This window comes from Liolophura sinensis, chromosome 6 (assembly GCF_032854445.1).
Source record: "Liolophura sinensis isolate JHLJ2023 chromosome 6, CUHK_Ljap_v2, whole genome shotgun sequence".
NCBI classification, from domain to species: domain Eukaryota; kingdom Metazoa; phylum Mollusca; class Polyplacophora; order Chitonida; family Chitonidae; genus Liolophura; species Liolophura sinensis.
In genome coordinates this window covers 28,285,360-28,311,899 of record NC_088300.1, presented here as the reverse complement: position 1 = coordinate 28,311,899, position 26,540 = coordinate 28,285,360, and the positions used below count along the sequence as shown (strand labels likewise).

At 36.9% G+C, this 26,540-nt stretch overlaps 1 protein-coding gene across 1 annotated transcript; it reads right to left on the bottom strand.

The window, feature by feature from the left end:
* Positions 1–26,395, bottom strand: LOC135467069 (HEAT repeat-containing protein 4-like). Its single transcript, XM_064744829.1, has 15 exons — positions 26,312–26,395; positions 22,119–22,955; positions 17,893–18,128; positions 16,008–16,154; positions 15,207–15,430; positions 14,789–14,903; positions 13,630–13,946; positions 9,256–9,450; positions 8,485–8,589; positions 4,509–4,692; positions 3,041–3,226; positions 2,360–2,558; positions 1,824–2,037; positions 1,012–1,157; positions 1–774 (listed from the first exon to the last, which is right to left on the bottom strand). The coding sequence occupies exons 2-15, from the start codon at positions 22,934–22,936 to the stop codon at positions 171–173; spliced, it is 3,690 nt and encodes a 1,229-aa protein (XP_064600899.1). The 5' UTR covers positions 22,937–22,955; positions 26,312–26,395; the 3' UTR covers positions 1–170.
* Positions 26,396–26,540: the final 145 nt, after the last annotated feature.

Below are 26,540 nucleotides of genomic sequence, written 5' to 3'. Positions count from 1 at the left end.
TGAGCAGATACAGTTAGCTGTATAGATACATACAATGTTTCCTTTTATAAAGAAGCAAACCTTAATTATTTTATAATTTTTACCTAATAATTAATTTAATAAAAAAAAACCAAAAAATCCACAGAAGCATTACATCACTTTGTTCTCAGCACATATCGGTTTACTTGCAGCTACTCTGTGTTTGTGTGTGATCCATCCGCCAGCATTTCTCCAGCAGTGGATACTGACTTCATGTCCACCGGAGACACCTCAAACCCTGTGCTCTTGCTAAGCACCGCCTGCTGTATGACAGGGCCCTGGTAAGCATTGTCCACATTGTCCAGGTGACCAACCAGGATGCTGTAGCGGACATCAAGACCATTGTAACTGTGCTGAGCCCCCATCTGCACCCTGTCTCTCTCCCTTTGGACCTCCCTGCTGACCAATTTGCGGCGACTGGAGGAGCGGCTGGGTACTTCATCTGTCCCTTTTGGAGTACCAGAAGCAAGTTTAGCCAGCTTGTACTGGTACTTGTGAGGCGTGTGTGGATGGAGTTCTGTGCATGACTTCTGCCACTTCACAGGCAGAGGGATCACTGTGACTGACTCCCTCTGTCTGGAAGGATACACCTGGCTTCGGGACATGTTCCTCTTGTGACTCTGCCCCAATGTAGCACCATCTTCCATGTACACAGATAATGGCATCTTTACAGCCCTTTCAGGACAATCCAGTTCCTCAGCCACTTTAGGGGTGATCCATCTCCTCGGCATAATCCCCTTGGACCTGGTCTCTGTTCAGATTATCAACACACTCTATGAGGTCTGCACTTTTGAGCAGCCTCCCGGAGAGACTCATTGAAGTCTGCGTGCCTTCTGTAGACAGGCCACTGGCGACCCTGGTTGTCCTGTCTTGGTGCCTGGTGAGGATTGGGGGCCAAAGCCTGTGTCAGGCGTGGACACAATCCTGTCATCCTTCATCAGCCACATCTTGCAGTTCCTTGGTCCACAATTGGGGTACCCATGGTGTTCTCACGGGAGACCTCGGGGGGTGGAAGCCTTTGAGCTTCTGTTGCCCTGACTGACTGGACGAGATGGAGGTACTGGTATCGGGGTAGATGCACGCTTTTTCAACCGCTTCCAAATCTTATCTGGTGGAGATGCTCTCGATTTTTCCAGCTCCTGTAAAACAATCAAGTTACATGTTGTTACAATGAATTATAATTAATTTTTGATTTGTCTTTTAGGACATTCTCAAGAATACAAGTATTTCATTAATATGTGAGTTCTTTGTTCATGGGACAGTCCGTGGGTGGAGGACATGAGGTGGCTCACCTTTCCTTGGGGCCTGACAAACCCCCTTATGTCAGCTCACAGACAATTCAGAGAGGAAGGGATTCTTTTGGTTTAGCTGACAAAATGATCTGAACTTAGGCACCCTTGACACCTAGGTCATCAATTTGAGCAATGAAAGCCATTTCAAATGGAACGAGATAACGTATTAACTTCGATGCCTAATGTGGTTAGGACCAGACATGTTCACCTTCAGACCTTATGTGTATATAGCTGTGAGTACACCGGATATTCTAGTAATTATTAGCACATACTTCATAGTGAACAAACCAGAGAAGGCAAGCTAGGAATGTAACAATAAATGACACAATGATGCTTTGAGTGACACCATGACTTTGTCCCCATTGGCTGAAAAATGAATCAATAAACATAAAGAGAATCTATGAGAAGCTTACCTGAAGCAATTCCTGTGGTACAGGTACATTGTATGTCTGACTTCTTGGTTGGACAATGGAACAATCAAGATATTGTAAAGAGAATCTAAGAAAAGCTTACGTTAGTGTCTTCTTGTGATCCAGGTATTTCTTTAGGCAACTGGATCATCCGTGATTTGTTACGGGCCTTGTCTTCCTCAGCTTCATACCCAGCTATCTGTGCCGCAATGTTAGAACAGGTACACAGCTTCCTGACGGCATCTTTGATGTCTGCCACCATGTCCACATCATCCAAGGCATTGATACCAACCATCTTCAAGGCATCTGTGATTTGCCTATGAATGCAAAGACAGAAATTGGGCTGGGTAATTTAATTTTAAGTACACGGTGAATATTTTATGTCCAAATCATCTGGAAGGCTTATGCCTCATAGAAGTTTAAACTACACCTGTTCAAATCGAGAGATGTAACACTGTGAGAAAATGATTTTGAAAAAAATCAAAAAAGTCTTGTGTCATGACTTGCAGATATCAAAGCTTTGCAAAACTTAAATCAAAACCAAATCCACGGGCATATTCAATGCATTAGTGTTTCATTTCATACACAGCAAATTTTCCTTATTAATGTTTTATTTGCCAGTTGTCATAAGCTACTTACTGCCTGACCAGTTCACTGGTTTCCACCAGCAGCCTCTCCTGAAGAGCATCAATTACATCATCGCTGTCAACTGCCTCCGCCCCAAGGACAATTAGAGAGTGACAAGCCTCAGCTCTCACACCCTCCTTCTCCTCATATCTTAGTGCCCACAACAGACAAGCCTTAACCTCAGGGGAAGCCACGCCTATCCTGCCCAGAGCTGCAGGAACACAGTCAACATAACTGACCAGACCATCATTAAAAGTATGTACTTTAGGCCTAATCTTTATACTGAAATTTCTAAGAACCTTTGAGTGAAAATAACTGCCTTCATTAGAAAGCTTGTTCTGTACTTTTCATCAGTTCCTATATATGGTGTAGAGCATGTCCAACCTCAAGGAACAAATTAACATGTATGTAAATTGGAATTTCAAGAGATTTGATTTTGTATGTGAGGAATGACAAAGGAAGCAATCTTTTCAAAATGAACATGGTTTACTTGACTCTAGAAACGTGAGAAAACTTCAACTAAACACTGTATAAAGCTATTCATACTAATAGATGTGTATTAAAATGGAAAAACTTTGCAAGTTTCAAATAAAGAAACAATCTAAATCCAAAATAGGTATATATTTTAAAAGTCACTTGAAGTTTTTTCCTGTTGTAGTTGTAAATCGGAATGAGATATGTATCAAGGCTTACTGTGCACAGCCATTGCCTTGACCTTCCATGTCGTGTCATAGGTAGCTCGGTAGATCAGCTTCTTGATGACAGCGGGTTCTTTGATCTGTATTTGTCCTGCTGTCACACATGCCTCAGACCTCACAGATATGTAAGGGTCATCAAAACACTGGAGAAAAGGTTGCAACAGACGAGCTGTCATGATGCCTGGCAACAGAAAGAGATATGATACTTCAAAGGTGTAAATAGTGTTTGTCACTACTGTCAACAGTTGTAGCTGTAACTGTAATGATTTTGTTTCTTTGTTTTTTTTGGCTTAGTATGACCGCACACATTTGCCATGAATAAGACAGAACTGATTAAACTCCAGATGTTTAAACAGATCTGTGAAGAGTTGTTTTCTCAGTCAGCTTGTAAGTTTCTTAATTAAATCTGCATAGCCAACAACACTCAACACAAGTGACAGCCGATCTGATCTATTGTCAGGAAATCATTGTCATACAACAGTCCTAAAACTCACGATTAACATTAGGTTTTACATTTCTTTACACAAGGTGGCACTGTTAACATTTAGTTTGACATTACTTCTAGAAATTCAAATTTCCTTTCTTTTTAAAAGCCAAAGATTCTTTTCATATTGATTTGTTGCCATTTGTTAAACAGAACATCAGTATTAAGTCAAATTTAGAGGTCCATTTACTAACATTGTGTTTTTATTGTCTCCAGAATGGTATATGCATGGTTATAACTGTTTTTTTTTTTTTTTTTGTATATTCAAAACCCTTTGTTATGAAACCAGCGTAACAGCTATTCTAATCACCTCACTACTTATTTAAACTGAGAGATAAGTTAACCGTTGTTCAATGTAACCATTTGCAGATTGTTTGCAGATTATATTGTTGTTATTGGAATCATTGATTATCAGGATATTACACCTAACCAACATGCATACAGCAAACCATGTGTTCACATGACAGTTTTCACTGAAGGGCCATGCAGCTAGACATACTCTCTCAGTCCGTCAACACTGTTTTCCATACAGTATATACTATATTGTGCCAAGCACCTAATGACAATCCCCAAATGAGTGATTTTTCTTTTAACCCTAGCCATGCCAGTTACATGTACATTGTAGGTTTCAGGTTTAAATGCTGGTACTTGGGTCACTTTAATATCATTATTAGGACAACTGATAATAGTGTGCATTCATATTCTTTTTCTTTCGTTTCATGGTTAAAAAAAAAAAAATCTCACACCATACTTCACTAACTCATATGTACATAAAAATTAAACGGAAAGGTCAAAAAAACAAAAATTCCCCCTTTGGATTTAGATATTAAAATCCTACTATTACACCAAGTTTTTATAAATGTTTTATTGCATAAAATCTCTTCAACAGGAAATTAACCTTTCGCGCACTAATTAATATCAGGTGTTATAGCACTTGTCATAGTATTTAACCAGCTGTATAGTACAACATCTTTCTCACCCAACTGTCCCACACGTGCAATGGCTTCCACCCTCATCCTCTCTGGCCCGTGAAGTATCTTCTCACAGAGGTGATCGTGCACAATCTTACCATGACCTGTCTTCCCCAGGGCCTGAGCAGCTGCTGATCTCACTTCCTTATTCCAGTCATTCCACATCAGGTTGGCCAATTTCTGGGATATGTCCTGACACACAGAACACACACTATAATGAGGGGATATTTCAGAGCTGTACAACAAGATGTGCACCCAAAAGTTATCTCCTTCGAAGAAAAAATATTAAACTTATTACCCACATTAAGAGGGTTTGGGTCATATTGTGAAACTATAAACCCCCAAATAAGCAGTGAGAGACAGAAATGGTTTAATAACTATTCCAGCACATACATGTTATCCCAGCTGGATTGCACAGAAACAGAATATATACAATAAGACGCTAACACACTCTGGCATTCTTGACGTCTATCAACAAGCATGTACATTATGCTATCAAATTATAATACATCAACTGAAGACGATAAACATTTATTCTTGTGCAGTCTGCATAATATGATATTTATTCCCTGTATACTGACTTGTTCGTAGATATTAACACTTGTAGTCATAGGAACATCACATGGGTATTGAAAATTGAGACATATGTCTTCATTAAGACATGTAATCGATTAAAGAATCAAAAGACCATCATATAATGTCAAATAAAATAGTTAACTATAAACTTCTCTCATAATTGTCTGTAAAGTAGAAGAACTATTAAATAATGGACAAAATACTTCCCACTCAAAAAAATCAATAAATTTTTAAAAAATTGGAAACATCTCGATCAATTATACATTTACATCGAAAGAATTTCTCAGAAAATTTTTATTAACTCTAAAATTGTTTTCTTTATTATTTAAACCCGGAGCAGTGGGTTTATTAGTTGATAGATAGAACACTCAGCTGAAAAATACAACTGAGACGATGGAGATTAATTACCCACTGTTTACCACCTTAAATACATTTAAGTGCCTGGGAGGATTGTAAAAGGCTGGCAGAAATGATATAACAGTTACATCATAAACCATGTCTTTAGCCATAATAACTCATGCTATGAGGAGGGCTGGTGTACAGCTGGCTGCAGCCCAAACTCAATGTAGGAGTCAGGGATGAGAGTGATGTGGGCATAAGTATCTGGAGAATTTGTACTGCTTAAAGCATCTGTACAACAGACCAAAGCCTTAGGTCTTACTTCAGGGCCTAAGTTCCGAGATGAAAGTGTGTGAGATTTGCTCTCAGGTGGATTGTACATCAGGCAAAAGGCTTGTAGAGCCGTCAGTGTGCCACTGTGGGGAACATGTGTGCTGCTGACTCACACAAGAGAACTGCCACAATGAAAATGTCCTAAATCCTAAACCAGATGAAATTACCACTGTTAATTTTTCCGAGACTAGGTATAAAGATCATGTAGATACAATCCAGCTGTCATGGTTAGCGTTGTTAGCGTTGTGTGAGTGTGTTTAGAAGGGAGGCGAAGAATATGCACACTGATAATGAAATTACCACAATTACATGTCACACCTTATTGATACACTACTCATGTCACTGGTATCTTTATTTATTTATTTACAAGTTTTTATTTGATTGTTTTTTTTAGCCATACTAAAGAAAATCCACGACCATCTGCAGGTTGCTGACACACCGTAATTCTTACAACCAGAGAGGAAGCCAGCATGAGTGTCACAAGTACAGCTATGAAGTAAAGTAGAACACAGCTAAGTACAGCAGAAGCCTGAGGAGAGGTGTTTGGGACACAAGCAATATAAACAAACTTCCTTAAAGCTTTAGAAGTTTACAAGTAAATTTTACTTATTTAAAGGAAATATGAGAGGAGTGTAGCAAGTTTAAATTGATAAGCAATGCTGAATAAACATATAATATTACTGTCTTTGAATCAATCTATTACAAAATTTGGTGCAATTCTGAGACAAGAAAAATATAATTATCCTCCCCAGGAAAAGTAAGGAGGCTAACCGTCTGTGAGTTAAACAGAGCCCGGTGGCTGGAAGGGCCAATAGGGAAGGTGCGGAGAGGGGGAGGAGAGATGGGGTGAGACTGCAGTCCTAAGCCTGGCTATGACAGCCTGACAGCACCCTCATTACAACATGACAAGACAACAGACTGGCACAATGTTTCCCCCCCTCCCCCCCCCCCCCCCGGCCATGTTATAACGAGCCTGTCATCCTTTTGTTCAATTAATGTTGATGTGCAGCTTGGCAAATAATACCATAGTTTTAGGTCTGCTGCCTTTTCCATTCTCCACCCATTAACACGGGGAGATGGCTCTTATAAGAAAATCCATCTCCTATTATAATGTAATAACCAATGCGGGCGTAGCAGCCAGAATTCAATCTCCAACTATTACAATTGGCATTGAAGGCTTTTTATGCTGTAGTGTAACATCCAACCCACAGGCAGTACTCTAGCCATCGGGCTATAAAATACAAAACACTGGTCTGCGACATCATGCAAAACAGATGACAAAAAGTTTAACATCGATTATTATTTGATAAGACTGCCATCGTGTTTTAATCACAGACGTGAAAAAGCCACTTTAAAGGGAATAATTTAAAGCAAGAAAAAAGTATTTCTGTGACAATTATTTTTTTCCTTTTTTCTTCAAAATTAGAAAAATAAATGAACTCCTGCACAGTTAAGTCTACAATGGGAAATCGCTTGACAGCATTTATATATTTCTCAAGCAATAAAAAGTGATTAGTTTTTTAACAGAGAAGCTGAGAATGTTTTACATCTTACAAAAGTGTCATTATTTCTTTGGATCACCTGTTCTGACAAAGTCATTCACAGGAGGTAAGAACCCACACCTGTAAAACATCTATCAACACGTTTGTCAGATGTGAAAACCCATCTTAGTAACAGTGCTGTGTAATTAGAAAAGCAACACTGAAAATAAGCTCAACTGGCAAATGTTAAGCGAAGGCCCTCCAGCAGCAGACTATGCCATTTGTCTCCATGACAGACACTGGACAAGATGCCAGTCTTACGTCAGGAGGCTGAGCTACACTCGTCTCCATACAATACTCAGCTGTCATCGATGACATAGCCACCATATCATTCATCACTATTTACCTCCCTTTATCATATACCGTTAGCCACTATGACAAGGTTTCACCTCGCTTTTTGTAATTACTGCATTTCACTTTACAGCAAGTTTGGTAAGTAAACTGTAAAATGAATACTTAAGTTGTTCAAAAAAAAAAACAAAAAAAAAACAATTAAACTTCACATAAAAACTCATAGTGGCCCCATGAGGTAGATGAATCAGGATCAAGGTTTGTGGCTGAGCGTATCACAAGACAAATAAAAGTAGGCAATAAGCCGTGTGACAGATTGTTTACAGATGAATTAGGGGGCCTTCTCATGTGGCAACTGATTAATGTTGGTCTCTAGGAAACATATGTACACAAACACAAGTATTTTAAGCTACACCTTACAGCACTAGAAAGTTACCATACGCTACAGTTATGACCAAAAGCAAAGGTTATAAAAAAATGACTTCTATCCAATTCATCAAATTCCAAGGTACTAACTGTGGACCCAAATCAAATCTTACATGTAGTCTATGGGGAAAAAAGTTTAAGAAAGAGAAAAAAAAATATAAAAGATTGATCACATAGGACATTTTATTAATGTACAAAGCCCCAACTGTGTTACCACTAAACTAGTGCAATTTACAAAAAAAAAAATTGTTAAAAAAGAGCAACAATCAGTTGGAACAAATAAATGCGAAAGAGGGGAGTTCTGATAATAACTATCCAATGGGCAGTACATTTTTTTCTTTTATTTACTTCCTTACTTATTATTATTATTTTAATTTAATTTTTTTTATTTTTTTTTTTTTAGCCAAGGGCTGGCATACACAGATTACTTTAAACTACAGTTTTAAAAGTGTGAAACAAATTATGACAGGCTAAATACCTTGTTGATGTTGGAGTGTAGGGTGGGAAAGACCTTGCAGGCAATGACTTTATGTCTCCAGCTGCTACTGTTGAGATGTTCTGCCACCATAGAGTGAACCAGCATCTGTGAAAACAAAGGGGCAGTAACTGTGCAGGGTGCCAACCTTTCCTACATGTGGTCTCTGTTAATAGATCCATATAGCACCTCAGTCTAACTCTATCCCCAACCATCAAACCAGAGTCAACCAACTATTGATATAACTGTCTTTATCCAGGCAAGTATCTTTCACCTTTCCACAGCTTGTCTCACACAGCCACTGGAGACTGAAACTCATGGGTCAACAATGCCTCCACTAACATTTAGGAATTGTCACTGTGGACAAAAAATCAGCTGGAAAACATAACCAGCCACTAAAATAGTGAAGGGGAGCTAAAGTTAGAAACATGACAATCACATGCCAGCATCTCAACACATGGTTCAAATCTGAGGCCTCCGATAACATTCTTGCCAGTCTTACTACTGACTACAAATCAAGTCTGAAAAACAGATGTCTGCTCGAGATAACTCTTCTGACTTCTGCATTTTTAGACATTTTTTCATAAATATATTTATCTTTCCAGATTATACATTATTTGCCTTATCCATCATCTGAATGATAGCATAAGTTTTGACAAACATAGAACCTGTCATTGAAGGTATGCAATGATGAGGATTATCAAAATATTTATGGTTTGGAAGTGTTACAAAAACAGATAAAATATGAACAAGTTACTATATTTTGTAGCTTACAGAATCTGAGCTGACTTTTGCCAGAAGCCCTATTGCCCGTTCATGTTTGATGGAATCCTCAGTGGCGAGCAGCTGCTGGATTAACTCCCCTACTACAACAGGATCACACACACCATAGTGGGCAAGGCATTGAGCTGCAGCCCAACGGTCAACGGAGTTGTCCCCCTTTAACGCTTCTCTCATGATCTCTTCAGCCTTGAAAACAAATACAAAAAAACAAACATCAGTCAACTAGGCATCTTTTACAGATAATTGAGGAGAAAAATGTGCAAGTAATTTTCAACAAAAAATACTCTTGAAACAAATATCTATAAATCTAGTTTCGACATACTAATCTTCTTTATTTTGTTTTTTTTTTGTTTGCTTTTTTTTTGTCTCTTTTCAGTCTCAAGTGCAAACAAAAAGTAATTTACTGTATAATAATAATAATCTTGAATTTGAATTTTTTTCGCTTTTCCTAAATTTCACAACTTATTTGTCATTTTTCATTTCACAACAGATAGATCATACGCTGACTTTGTCAAGAGCTTTCACCCATTTCTACCACACAAAACACCTGCTATTGCCTGGTGCTTTCAGGATTCTAATCAAGATAACAAAATAAAAGTAAGATTCCCTAAAAGTAGTCATGTTACAAATACATACACAGGTGGACAGGCCTACATTGTGTACATACAATACATATGAAGGTCACAGCAAAAGAAATAAAGACTTTTACTCGCAACTACAAAGAGAGATGGACAGAATAAGACCGTCCACAGTGGTGGAGGACAAATCATTTTAAGATATAGTTCAGACAAGATGAAGGGGCAACCTATTCTGAGATATCACCAGGGCTCATGGACCAGAAATAATTTTTGAGATAGGCTTAGACAAGATTAATTTAGACAACATACCTGTACCTGGATGAATCAGTCATGCATTTTGAGATTTTTGAGACTGGGGCAACATAACCTCATTACAGCATAACAGCAATTGTTTTCATGATATTGCTTAAAGGAGACTTCCCGTGTGAATTAGCAATCATTTCTGAGATATGGCTTTATAGACAAGATTGTCTGCATAAACCAGTGACCAGAATCATTTGTGAGATTTGGCTAAGAACAGTTGCTCACAAAACCTTAAGCCAGAAATTGTTTCTTAGATATGGCTCAGACTAGATAACACATTGTTGTGCACAAACAGACAATCAAGCAGACAGCAGAAGATTTCATTTGACAGTAACCATCTGGACCACAAAAAAAGGCCCAAAAAATCATAAAAAGTATTCAAAGCTTCTCCGCAAATATATTATCCAGTGACAAATGCAGAACACACTCTGATTCTCAGTTTGTTCTGACACTTTCATTTCATACATCATTTCCTCCATCCTGACAAAGGCAGAAAGCAACGCAAAACAATCTCAATAAACACTGTTCATTCACACACAACTGTAAGAAGTGGGATATCTGCCCAGGCTCAAGCTTACACTTAAAGATAAAGATGTACTTATAACCTATCAAGAATATATCAATGTACATGTGGATTTATAAAGTAGACAGTACATGTATATAAACTGACAGATGTTGCTAATAGACTTTTGGCAATACATCATAGAGCCCTTGTTAAAGTCGCATGGATTTCAATGCGTGACTGAAGTTAAGGACTGACTCAATAACACATACTTACATAGTCAAAATAAAAGGATAAACCTATAGTAAAGTGAATTATGGTTAATTTTAATACATTACCTGGAGGAAATGATTAATGATGAACTGACACTTGTAATACATATTGACAGATTGAGGTGAAAACGTAGCGTGGTTGCTAACATGTACATGTACATGTAACTGTATGTATCTCACATGAAACAATTCTTCGTTTCCAAGTGACACTTTTATATTTGGTCACCATTTTATATTGCTTCATACAAGATAATTTCACTTACATGTATACATGTATAAAAGCTGACGATTTTACCAAAAAAAAAACGTAAATGAACTATCAATCTGTATGGAAATAATGGTTATTGAAAAAGCTATTTATATTTGCATGCTCTGACATGCACATGGCAGAGAACAGATATTAAATGCATATCTTGGCTCTTAGCTAATTATCTGAAAGCCATTCATACTTATGGTCGTTGATGTCTTTATAACCCTGACGACAGCCACAATACTGGCTAACAGCAGAAACCCAAGACCCACAATCCAAACCTGTAAGGTCATACCATACATGACAGTTCTGTAGCTATATAGGTAGGGAAGTCTATAACGACACGCCTGAACTGTGCACATCATTAGCCCATTTCCCACAGTGCAATAAACCCAAACAATTCATCCTTTAACCTTTAGTGGGCAGGGGCATCAACTGTCACTTACATGACACACAAAAGGCCCGCTGGATGCAGTCTGTTTCTTAAACAGGCTATAGAGTCATAAACCAGTATTATCACCCAACTACTTTTGGTATTGTGGGGTAAAAACCATATTGAATGAATCATTTGATCTGGGAAGTCACCCAGTAAAACTTGCACCACATAAAAACATCACTTTCCTTAAAAACTGTCATTGTATAAAATAACAAAAGTAGCTCATCTCAAATGTAAAGCAATAAAAACTGGTACAACTTGTCCTTTAGTATAAACATGTATGCAAAAAATGGCTCATTCTACTCTTAAACACTTCTTCCACAAAAGTTGGAACCTTCTAACTGGAGTTTCTGACTTACAATTCCTCAAAAACAGCCAGTAGTGCTAAGTCTTTTCTAGCAAGCCTTCAAAAAAATCAATATCACAATTATATAAACACCAACACCATGCACAAGAATACAGCCTCTATATCGCCCAGTGACTGTGACGTAAAACTGCTGTGAGCAATGACCTCGGAGGAGGCTCAAATTTTAAGAAGTCTTCGACCAAACTGATCTATGGGTACTATAGTCTTGACAATGAGAACAATATGACAACTATTGATTTTACATCCCAACATTAATAATGAGTGTAAGCAGCATTCTTAGAGATGGTATCTAAGTAAACCTGTCTCGGGTTGGTGACAGTCGAGGAAGAGCTAAATGAGAGGCAGCTGCCACCTACAGACAATAGGTACACGTCTTGACAATAGAGGGAAGTACAGAAAGGTAAAATCAATCAGTCTCCAGCTGACCTCCCCCTCGTTTCTACCACACTACACCCTGGGATACTGTCAATGAACACAACACTGGCCAGCCAACACACTCATGTAAGTTAAAGTTTTCACTTTTATTTTTTCTCTTTTGAGTTCTTTTTTTGAGGGGGGGGGGAGGGGAATGATCATGACAACAATCCAGTCGCCGAGGGGTTAAAGCATCTGTCTTATCAGCAAGTTACCCAGATTCCAACTTAAGTCTGGTCAAACACAAGGCTTTAAAACTGGCATTGTTTTGATGTTCAGAACAAGGGAACAGCCAAAGTACAAGGTGTATTGTACACTGTGACTGGTGTATGCCTGGTGTGCATTTATGAACTACAGCATCTGAGCATTTCCTCTCATGTTTTTAGAAAAAATGTTAGAATTTTAGGGAAGTCAGTTACATAATTATTTGAAAACACCATAACTGGAAACCCAGAGAAAAGTTTTCCACTTAAACAAAGTCCCCTTAATATTACAAGCACCTACATGTATGGCCATGGCAAAGTAAAGCCTTTAGTGCTGGTCGTCATGGTAAAACTGAGAGTGTTTTGTGCACATTGTGATATACAGCAATCATTGAACATAGCAACTATGAATATATAAAGCATTTCCACAGATCAATTCAATTCTACATGCTACTGCAACAACATTAGAAATTTGTTTGCTATAAACTGAATAGAGAATTTGGAACCATGATAAGGGATCATGAAACTCCTGGAATAACAACAAAATTCCAGGACTGTTTTATGAACGTCTCCTACTTTATATCATTTGTGTGCAACACTACATGTACATGTGCTTTCCAGACTTGTACCTGGGACTTCAAGCTGCCTGAACAGGTGTATATTTAGTTATTTCCCTACAATAAGCAAATGTGACCTGCAAACCACAAATGAGGGCAAACTGAGCATAAAGGTTTGATTTTTGCCTTATTTCTGCATTGCACTGCAAAAACAAACCTTTATTTCTATTCTAACAAAATCAAATTTTGCAAAAAAAAATATTGCTACTTTGTTGAATATTAAATTACATTTTCTAACACATCAAAGCTATCAAAATAAAGATTAATTTATCTTCTAGTCTTCTAGATTCTGGGCAACTTGCCAACTGACCAACACAGCAGATTTTACATAGGTTGGAACCTTGCCACACCCTGTGCATTTTGAGGTTAAATATTGTAGAGTGTAAGATTTCCAGTTTGTGTTTTTTCTGCTGACTGTCTTACCTGAGGATTAGGTTTATTCAGGGAGAAGAGAGCTATGGCTGCAGCCCTCTTCACCTGCCTGTGTTTATCATCCAGCAGGTATTCTAAAGCTTTGAAGATCTTTATAGGCAGTTCAGATACAGGGTCCAGCTTGCCTCTCTCAGCCTCTATCTGAATCCCCGGCTCCTGTGGGGGTCGATAGGTCACGGCTTTGGTGACAGTGGCCACAGCCTTGAGGCGTACATGAGGCTGAATGTCAGCCATGTCGTGTATCAGATCATCTGGGGTACTGTCAGCGTACTGCCCAGCCAAGTGCCACTGAGATTGCCACTCATCCACTAGTTTGCAGTAAACAAACATTCATTAACAATTAGAAACATGGCTTATTTATTTGTAGGCATATTATTTAGGGCCAGAGAAAAATTCTAAATTACTCAAAATATTTTAATGTAACATTTATGATATATCATATCCATTATTTAATAGATATTAGACACCTTTCACAAAAATTTCAGCATCACAGGTAAAATAGTATTAAAACAGCAACAAATTTAATATCGAAAGACTGAAATTTACATCAGACAGAGAGGCATCAAGAATGTGGTACCGTATACCTTATTCCTGTGTCTGACGACATTTTCATGTTTTCAACATTTTAAAATTATTTCACCAAAACAAACAAAATTTTCAATCAAATGATTTGTGTAAAATATCAGTCTTCTATTTAAAACATTTTGAATACTTGCGAATTTAACTGAATAAGGTTACCATCCTTTCTGGTGCTGCCCAAGATACGATAACATCTTTGAACAACAGTTACACTTATAGAAACATTAAAAAGATGATAACTTGCAAAGAAAGTCTATTCACAACATTTTTATAAGAAGCTACGAAATAATCCCTTCTAAAATGATGTCATAATGATGTGAGATATGTCGTCTGCTTCACATTGTAAGAGTCATTTTTCAAGTTGGTTTTGCTAGATTGGGTCAATCCAACTAATTTTTTTATAATTGAACAGAAAAAATTTCCTGGGCAAGTTTTGATATGTATATATATCTTTAATTAAACTCATAAATGGTATAAAACTGCAGACCCAAGGAAACAAGTATCTTCAAAATTTTGCTAGAAAAGAAGACATACTTCAACAAAGTCTTCTGTTCATGAAGGCGATACTAACATATTTTGAGCATAGACATGTTTTGTTTTGTGTTTTTTCTGGCGATAGGGTCTGGAGAACCTCTCAAGTCCGGGTCATAATCAGGGGAGATAATCTTAATGACGTCGGCTGTGTCCTGATTTAAAAAACAAATCATAACTATAAATAACATCAAAGTTCAACCAAACTCATTACAGGTGAGGTAATCACAGGGATTATATTTTCTTTGTAGCATTTCATGTTTTGTCAGTCAATCAACATTTATTTACACAAGTTATTTCATAATATTTAATAATGAATCACATCCAAAAATATCACACTCATGGCATGTACATGTACTCAGTACCCAATATCTTAATAATGAATTTAGCTCTTAAACATGTTTAGAATGGTTTCATGAGGGTTCATATTATCAAGCCTTAAATGCTTTATGACTCACATCAATGGGCTCTGGCAGGGCTTTCCACTTGTGCATGCCCTTTTCCTTCCTTGGTACCCTTTGAGGCGCCAGTTTTTTCCTGCCTTTTTCCTCATGTTTGTCAGGATACCAGGATTCAGGGTCCCGTGGAAAAGTAGTCTGCAGTTTCTTCTCATACATGTTGTCACTGGCCATCATGATCTTTGTTTTACTTGGCCCTGATTTACAGGAAATCTGCTGAACACCTGGCAATGATTAATGCATAAAAATAACAATTTATGTAAGTCCACGTTCATTGTTGAGCATAGGTTTGGACAGAATTTAACTTCAGGCCATCTCATTTCCAGTTTTCTCCTATTTTCCCCTATCTCTTCCATGTTAATTTTGTCAGAATAGGGTGACACAAAGACATTGAAGTTTTGTGGAATTTTGGATGATATAAAGCAAAGTAAATACAATATTTCTTAATTTCATATATACATGGATGTAGCAGTATGGCAGACTTCCTGCAGAATAATGGATAAACTGGTCTCACTAATGTTTGCATAGTATTCAACAGAATATTTCTTTTCATAATAATATGGCTAATGGGTAGAGGAAGCATGAAAGCCCACCACTTCTCCTTAGCAACTGACAAACTTTCTGTGACTCGGCCATTAGCCAGTGTTAGATGGAGTCACTTAATTGACCTACTTGTTCACCAATACAGCCAAAGTGGTGTTATGTCATAGTCAAGATTCATTCATTCACTGAACTCTTAAGGGTCTTATGAATGGATTTAAAGATAAAAAAACTCCCCACCCTGAAAAAAAGAGTGATCACCTGTCAGCCATTCCTGCTGGAAGAGGTTGTCTGTCTCATAGAGAGTGTTGCTTGTGACTTTAGGGTGGATGACATCCCTAAGGGTCACTGGTGAGGGTGGCTTAAAACTTGTCACCTCTATATCACGAGCAGTAGAGTTAATGCCAACTACAACATAGTATTAAAACGTATTTCCAATGACTCTACCTGAAAGAACTACACAAATTACATGTATATGATCAGCTGGCTAATGCCAACAACAGCATTTATGTATCTGAACATTCTTAAGTATGGTGTAAAACAGTAATCAAATCAAATAAAAAAATTTTCATTTACATATATCTATGACAGCTGTCAGTTTATGGTGGGAAGGAACAGGAGAGCCAAGGCAAAAACACCCACTTTCCAGCATGTAAAATTCCCTGTCCAAGGCCAGGCTGCCAATGTGGCATTAAGCCATAACCATTCATTCATTCATTCCAAGGCTGGGATTGAACCCATGCCTATTCTAACTTGTGTTTTGCACTTTATCACAAAATCATATACATGTATTTAAGATAACACACACATGTACTGTAAGACTAAAAGACAATAGTTTAAACAACACGGGATATCAGAATAGCATCTATGCTCTAATAAAATAAAAATGTTATGCTTCATTAGAACAAAATTATAAGATTAACTGTATTAAGTGAACTTATAAACTTAGCACAGTCAAGGTACTGTGCAGGAAGTTATTTTAATTATACAGAGAATTATGGAATATTGCAGGTATTTAAGTGTGTATGGTTTCAAAACATAAAAAAATGCAACAAAGGCTTGAAACATAATTAAATCCCATATTGCACGTCTCCCAATTATATATGAACTGGGTATTTAAGAATAACAATGGATTTGATTATTCAGATAGATCATGTACGTATGTCACAATCTTTAATTTAAAAAAGGCTATAAAAACAGGGACGATTTCATAATTCTGTGTAGATGAACTACATGTGAATACTACATGCATCATGCTATCCAGGAGCCAAATGCCTCAAGGCAGATTCACCACTGGCAGATTACTGAAGGTGTATGCAGATACCTGTAACAGTGAGCTTGTAAACTACATACACATGTAGCCAAACATATGTACATGTAGAAACAGAATTTATCTTCACACAGCGGGAGGTGTGTGAAGCATAGGTACATCAAGGAGATTAAATTAATTGCCTTAGCATTTCACAGCCACACCAGAATACATAATAGTACACTAGTACAATGGCCACTTAGGCAATGAATATGCATTATTCAAGTACAATTGAATAATGTATATAATTTGAGCCACGGAGGTGTGAAAATGATAGAGATTGAACAACTTTGTCACAAAATACATCAACTGCTCATGTATACATTGACGTTGTATCAGCTGTGATTGGTATTAAATTGACATCGCATAATTCCCTGATTAAAACAGCATGGGACCATCGCCACAGGTGCAACAGGAAGAGCATGCACTGTTTTTAATTCTGGACTACATTAAATCTGATCGAGGTGAACTAGATAATTATAATTAACTATAGTGCACTTTTATACATAAGCAATACAACACAAGTTGGTAAAAAATTTCATGAAATTATACGTTCTTTACAGGACATATGGAGTTGGCAAATAAAATATTCACTGTTCGAAAAAAAACTAATAAAGGGATATTTTAGGCTTTTATTTGCCTCTGAAATAGGATTTTTTCTGGCAAATTTTTAGGGAAAATACCATATTTTTTACACAGACAGAGATGGCAATGTTGATATTTTATACTGGTTGAAGTAATATTTATATTTTTAATAATAGGTAACACCACAATAACATATTGAGTTATTAACATATGTGTATGGAGCATTTGATTCATGGGCAATAGGATTCGTACCAGCATTTTCTCTGTCCTGATGTTTCTTCTGTCGTCGGACACCTGCAGGTTGTCTGTAAAACGGTGCAGCATTATCCTCAGAGTAAGGGTCTACCCCTTTGCTTGGCACGGTCATATCCGTTTGTCCCATGGACTCTTTCCTCCTACCTTCAGGCGCGATGTTCAGGTCACTGGAGGATACCAGACTGAAGCGTTTGGCCTCTGGTTTAGGCTCCCCATATACTTTGTCCAGCAAACTGACAAAAAGACAACACATATGAGCAATTAAATAATTCACTAGATACAGCATGTAAAGAAAGACTAGAACGATTGACAGGGCAGAACACAGGCTTTGTTGTGTGAATATTGCAGTGTAACATAATACCACAAGTATTATGTCTGAATGCCTCATGATGGTATGCCAGCATTTTTATTTCTGGTACATCTAGTAAAGATACAGGATCTGAACTAACTGTTGGGATTATACATTTTCAGAGGCATCCTTGACACCACAGAAACTGCAACAACAAGAAGGACTTTGATGTCTGGATGATCAAAGTGTGAAGGTTGGATCACAGAATGACAGATGACTCATTGTTACCAAAGAAATTACGGGTGAGGTTTGTTATCGTTAGTTTTAAGTTTTTTAAACAAGTGTTTGCACTGTTAATAAATGGAATTTACAAAGGAGGTCATGCAATTCCACAGTATTTAAGTACACAAGAGTCTATGCACTAAAATGTGACAAAATGATCACAAAACTGTAGATGACTGTGTTGTCAGAATGCATTCGAGCTGAGTTTTATTGTATGTTAATGTACATGCACATCGGCAGAAACAGAACCATAGACGACTCACTGTTCCTGTATTATAGTTGGGTTGAGATAGTGGTGAGAAAACATTTTCGTATTGAGAATGACAGCACAGGTCTGATGATTCAGTGAGCTGAGATAACAGAGATAATTGTTTGTATACTAAGAGCAGGGCCTCATCCATAGAATTTTTGAGCCCATCAAAAGAATTTGGGGATCAGAAGTTTGGGGTCCTAATTGATAAAATTTTCATACTTTGTGTTATTTAATCATATGAAAATGGCTGACAGCTTTGCAAATGGGTGCCCAAACTATTTGGCACCATCGACCCTTTAAGAGGATAATAGTAGAATCATAGACGATACGCCACATTGCAAATGAGTCACATGACCATGGAGGAAGAATCTAGGCCTGGTTTTGTGATGACAGTATACATGACTGGCAACAAACTCACTGTTGATTATTACCTAAACCAAGGAGACTTTGATTTAGACTGTGTCTGTCTGTCTGTCTGTCTTTCTGTCTTACAGACTGAAATGTAGATCTAAATGTTCATGTAGCCAGGTGTACATGTACATGAAGAGTCAATTAAATCCATGTACATGCACCAAAGGATACAATTACATGTACATATATTCAGGCAGTGATCCATGAAGTTAGTACATGTACTTGACCCTCTACAAGCCCATATTTATTAAACTCCCAGGTACATTTATATATAGCACCTGAGCAGAGCCTTCTTCCATGTATGGAAAAATTGTTAACATGGGAAGGTTCAATGCTGGTGTATAAACTGATATATGCATGTACATGTTTTAAATGGCTTTCTATAAAGCACTTGCAGAGATTGCCAAAACATTTTTAGTTTTATTTATTGTTTTTTTCCTTATTTCAATCTTTAAAAGGTTAGATAGATTATGATCTCAAAAGGTAAGAGTGTAACAGATTTGTCTTAACAAAGCCCATGCGTTTTACGTGCCACAACTTTATCATTAAAGGTATAACACAACAAAATATGCAATTCATATCCAACAATAAATTGTGGAATCAACATTACCCAGGTCCACATTCTTATTAGCCTCTGAGGAACACGGGAAAGGATTAATACAAGCATAACCGGCATGAATCTAGAATACACTACGGGGGAAGTACGTGCGTAGGAAAGCTGATTTCCTTGGGAGCACCAAATTAAGCAAAACTAATTCAGATATGGACATGTAGAATATCTTGACAAAAAGTAATGACACTGCTAGATTTGACAAAGTAATCATATAGGGCCATCCTAAAAAATTCTTCTTGGGGCGAAATATAAAACAAAATGGTGTAAGTCAGCCGGAATTTTTTTTTTGTATTCTGGAACCAAAAATTGGAACCAAAATTTAATCGAAAATCTACCTTTATATTTTGCCAGGTAATATTTTTTTTTGTTTTTTTTCTTTTTTTTTTTTTGGGTGGGTGAGTGTGTGATTTTTTGGTTTTTCAAGGTTATCCAATCACATGTAATAACAGGAACATTATTGGGACAGCCAGATTTCCCACAAATTAGGTGATTTTTCTGTTTTATTTTATTTTTATACCCTCCTCCAACATTCAGAAAAGAGTCATTCTTGCCATAATACAAACACTTTAATTGGTGTGGCTTAATGAAAGAAAGATAGGAATTTCAAAGAAATTAACATTGTTAGGGAAGTGACCTTTTCTGAGGATTGGTTCAAATATGCCCAACGATTATACATGTATTCTTAATGATCGTCTAGAGTAAGGCAATTAATACATAAAAGGCAATGGACTTGTGACAAACCTTAGAACAAAGTAAAAAAATTGTACCAGAAGTAGTTGCGACTAATCACACAAGTTCTACCTAACCATAAACCACTGTTTCAATGTTAGCAAGGTGGAATAAGGCGTTGTGGTAAAAATTGCATTGGAATATGGTGAAAAAAAAGGTTGTAGTTAGAGAACAAAGTGCCCAATAATTTGCATGTACTGTACTGGTACGCATTAAAAAAATGATTTGCTATATGAAACAGATTTACATTCCCTGTTGTGCTGAATAGAAGAATTATGACATTTTGTAAAGTTAGAGATGATATCTAATCTTCTCTGTGTGTCATTTAAGACTGCTTAACCACAGTGTCTGCTACTGGACAGCTAACGGGTTAACCAACATGTGCCTACACATGAAATCTCAAGAAGCAAGCAGATTAACTATCATGTATAAATGTGCATGAACGATCTCAATCATCAGCTACTTTTGTAAGTGCTGAATGTGGTAGACAATAAAAGTGATGTTTGACTACAGGTAGCATTGTCGTCATAGGTAAAAACATGAGCAATGAAATTTTAAATGTGAAGTGGTACTAAATTGACATCAAAATAACAGCAGGATCCAATGTATTATTCTCTCCCCCTCGCTCTTCCTGTCCATAATAAAAATGCGTGATTATTCTGAATTTGCAAATATTGCACACCACGCAAGAAGACGGCGTAATTAAAGGCCAGCCATTATGAGGACAGTCAAGCATGAAATGAAATTCATGCATAAGCCAATCATCAGTCTTATTATAGATTCTGAACTGCAACAATCGTGTGGAGGATAGGTTTTAATTATCCATGAGACCAGGTAGACCTCAAAAACTGACTTGTGGTCTCTCGGTTAAGACTTGTCAGACACTGCGGAGCATCAAGACAAGTCAGTTATAAGGTAGGTTAAACTGATAACAAATCAAAACTCTGGCACAAAAGTCCATATGGTACTAATATCTTTAACATTGTTATTTATGAACACGTTTGTACGGGACAAGGAAACTTCATCAGTTGCAGTAGTCCAACAATTTCTGGCTTCAGTTACAATTATACACGTAGTATGGACAAAAAGTTCTCTTTGTCATGGCCTATGTATGAATGTTAATGGTATATAGTTACACACATATTTTAGTGTGACTTAAGAGCTTTTGTCTCAAAATAATTGTATCCTTATATTACGAGTTGTATCAGCATATATTACATGTGTATCTGGAATTTCTTGTCGAGTCATTAATATTTTTTTTCTCAAAATCATCAAAACACACTAGAAGTACTTTGTTCTCTTATGCTGCCAATGCAATGATTTCAAATAGGAATATAAACATTTTTTGTAAACATATGCACTGAATTCCACTACGTTAAGCTTTTTGCAAGAGACAGTTTGCCTGATTCTGACTGATTCACAAGACTTATTGGGCCACTTGAGAGTTTTTAGTGAAGTTAATTTATTTCCCATCAGTAAAATTAAAGTGTTGCCATAAAAAGTATCATTTGAATTTTCTGAAACGACTTCTTAATGAAATCAATTTCAGGGTGCAGAACATATTGCATGATAGCTTGTTTCTGAAAGACAATTTTTCTTTTTTTTAACTTTTAGAAGAAATGGTTCAGAATAAGAGTGTTGCTTACTTGGCTTCACTTTTTTTCCAGGGTTTTTTCTGTATTTTATCATGTGGGCTAGCAAGGTCAAACTCCTCACTCATGTCCTCCCTGATCAGGTCTGTGTGCTCTGGCTGTCCATGCCACTTCAGCAGTAAGCTGTTCAGAGTGCTTTGCTCCTCACACGGGGACATCCTCTTGTGCACAATCCAGTGGGCAGTACTAGAACTTAGCATTGACATCAGATAGGCATCCCACCCATGCTTACTGTCAGTGTCAGGTTTGGTGGTTGATTTGGCGTCTTTGTCCTCATCCCCGCTGCCCTCACTCTCCGTCATGAAGACTGGGGACCTCTGGGGCGTGTCTTTCCCCCCACCCAGTTTTGTGGATCTCCCCTCCGACAGTTTACTCTCAGTGTCGTCAATTTTCAAACACTTTTTATGGGACATAGGTTTTAGATGGGTTGGAGTTTTCGTCAGATGGCATGGCATATGTCTGGACAAGGGCAATCGGCTGTTGTGACGGCTTAGTGGAATATGACTTTTATTAGGTACAGATATAAGAGTACTAAGATCAAGGGCTTCATAAAAGTATTTTTCATCGTAAGGCAACATGTGAAAACATCTGTCCCTGACAACATCTTCACTGAAGACAATGTCAGTGCTGATCTTCTTAATGTAATTCCTGCTAACTGGACCACTTTTATTTCCCAGCGTATTTAGAAAGGGAGGGAGAGTCTTGGGCTTCACAAGGTTGAGTCCCTCATCGGAACCCATTTGTGGGACATTCACTTTGGACCCACAAGGAAAAAGGGTAGGAAGATTCATCTTGTTGGAAGTTTTGGACATAACTGTGCAGGTTCTGGATCTGAAAACAGGGGGAAAATAGTGTCAATTAAGGAGTAACAGTTAAGAGACAAGACAGAGATAATGACAAAGTTGTTCATGTGTTCAAGAGTGCATTTGTAACTCAAAAAGAAATGCTTTCATTGAGCTTGTCTCCAGAAAATATTTTAATTTTTTAATTTTGAATGTATTTTATCTTTAAATGCATCATTTTGTTAAAACGAAAAAAATCCCATTCTATCTACCATAATTTTCTTGTCTTACAAAAGGTATTGTCACAAGGGCAGTCAAAAACACATGAGAATTTCCATTATTTACAGTTATTTTCCATTCTTTTTGCAAGTTTAATAATACTCTTACATGCACATGTCCATACATGTATGAGACATTTTACTGCACTAATTCTCAAAAAACTAATGCGTTTTGTATACATGTATGTATCAAGTGTCCATGCCCAACCAATACAAGTTATTTTAATCTGGAAGACTAAAGGCAGGGCAGATAATTTCCATATGTATAAAATAAATTAATGTAATTAGTAAAATTTATCTATACAATTCAGATAATTCCCAGGTCAATAACTATGAGCAGTCTTTTAATAAAACCTATTCTGAACAAATCATGCAAATGATATACAAAAACATATATTGATTAACAGTTAGTAGCAAACTCTATACACACAACTTAACATGGGTCAATCATATGACTGTCAATTAAACTATCTGACCCAGTCATATGATGAGGTTCTTTAAAGAAACCCGATCACATGGTAATCTGTGCAACAAAAGGCAGCTACAAATCAGGATGCAACATGGCTGGTGGGAACATTGGTAACCTCAAGGCATGAGGAAATTTAGCCTGTTCATATCTCAGTTGCATGGTCATGCAAAGTTACATGTATTAGCTATCGGGGATGTGTACCTAAACACAGTTTTTGTTACACGTGTCCACGAAAGGCAGTACGCACAGAAACTGGATATTTCACCAAATCAAAAGCCTGTAAGAGTTACTCTTCACTCAACCACTGAATTTCTAAGGATAGACTGTAACAGAGAGGTAAAGTTGATCTAATATCTTGTAAAATATTACAGGACACTAAACTACACATTGTAATAAGTCTTGGATACACTATTTAAAAACCATACAGATCTATCACTGCACCATTTAAATAGTTGGAATTTCTTGCACATCAAGGTGTTTATTGGTATTTTTTGGTCAATCAGCTGAATCTTAAAAACAAAAATCATTTAATATAGAAAGTTTTTGAGCAGAATGGACTTGGATTCAGACTGTACTTTTAATTTGTTCTGCCGCATAATTTTCTATGTGCTATAACTGTAATCAGTCCCGTTTTGGAAGAAAATTGGGTTATTTCCAACAATCACTGTTCTTTCATATATATTAGATTATTTTACCTCAGTTAACCAACTTGGATACTATCATGTCTCTTCAAGTTTGTACAAACTTGTATAATTATTAAAACTACTATTTGTGTTGGGATTTTGAGCCAGTGTCAGTATTACAGTTTTACATCCGAACATGTGGCTCGACTGTTTTTTGCCACTATAGACATGTACTATATTTCACCTAATGTTTCAAATTTTTGAGTGAGCACATTTTGCTTGATTCCAACGAGATCAAGTTGTTTTTTGTGAAGTTTAATTAATTTCTGATCAGAAAAACTTGAGTGTTGACATTAAAGTATCTTTTTAAGGCCTTATCTTGCATCATTAAGATTTACATACCAAACTTTAGATAAAGCAGAGTTTACATGATAAAAACCAATCGGTCCACATTATTATGAACGTTCACCCCTTAGACATGTAATCTCAGAGAAAAACATCCAGTCCATCAGCTGCTGTCTGCAGCTCTAGTGTAATAATTGCCTGCATCTTCCCTAAACAAAGCTTGGAGTTGTCAAATATTGGCATGTAAGAATGGAGACAACTGAAATGATATCACATTACATTGTTTCTGGTCCTGAAATACATCCATATGAACATGTAATTACTATAAAAACTTTCATGTCATCAGAATTGACTGATGATTCATTAAATATTTCAAATTTGACATTTCCAAGTTTTGGATATAAATTTTTTTATTACATGGCCATAGTAACAAAAAAAATGCAACATTAAATTACTGACAACCCAGAGTGCTGTATCCTGAATAAAAATCAGCCCAAATGATCCATAAACTAGTATGCTTACAGAAGCTGTATTTTAATTTGTAGTTTGACTCTGTTGTTGTAAGTTTTAAGTTGATTCAACATCAATGTACATGAATTCTGCCCATGGAGGTAGAAGGACCAATATAATAAAGTTGATATCAGCATATGACCTTCATCAGAAACAAAAGAGGTCAATATGACTGACCAGTAAATATTCTAAGATTTGACGCCAGGTAAAGAAAAAAGCAGACTAGTAAGAATAACAATGTTATTGGGTAACATTTTTAATAATTTCTGTCGAAGGGTTTTGTAGTCAAATGTTACAAAACTAATGATTTTCTGGTGGTCATTTAACCTAAACATGAATACTGCCATCTGTTAAAAGAGACGCACACACCCTAACCATCATGCCATAATGTGGTGACACTATTTAGCACTGGGATGTCGCTGTCACTCTGACACTAAAAAACTGCATATAGCACCATGTTAATGATATCACACAAATAAGGAACACATTAAATACATGTATCTTTGTAGTCTGAAATATTGCTGCATGTCAAGTGAAACACACTCTTTTATTATTTATCATTATTTTGGATCTGCACTTTCTGGATATAGCACAGAATCTGTTGCTAAAAACTAACTGAAACCACTCTAGGTTTCGAAACAGAAATGTCAGAGTTTGGTAGGCCTCTAATCACAAGTAACACAGGTCAAGTCAAAACGATTCAGAACCATTCAATCTTCATGCCTCGCATTACATCAACCATCTGATATATCTGATTCACCTTCTTCATCAAAGTGTTGTCTGCCTTAATCCCTCGCACTGGGTGATTTGTCATTTACCCTTTCTATTTCTGTCATTTTGAAACCCGCGTACGTACGCGCTGCAGAACACTCATTCTGTCATGCTTTTTCACACGTAAGTAAATTAAGTTTTCATGCATGTTTGAACAGCTTTAAATGCTCCTGGTCGCGTTTATAAAATATTTATGGTTTTTTTTTTACCCATCTCTGCCACAGCTGAATTGCCTGAACTTTGCTACCGATGTTAGTGCACCAGTGCCATCGTCACATAAGTATAACAACAACAACAATACCACACCACAACTCTAAACCTCAGAACGGCATAAAACACATGTCAGTGGGACGAAGTCTTAGTGGTAACTTTTACAAAGTCATGTTTTGAAGAAAGAGCTTAACATTACCTTTCTGGGTAGTTTTTTTTTTACATCAGTATTTACTAATAATTAACTTAAATTTTCTACCCGCCATCTGAGATTGTATCATCGGTCACTGTGGATACAAACTGTGGCGACACCTATCGGTAGAGTAAGTGACGTTGGAATAACAAAACCGAAAAACGGACTTCAAATCCAACATATCTTCGGCATCGAAAAGAAACAACTAATCCAGTGCCTTTGTATAATTTATGTG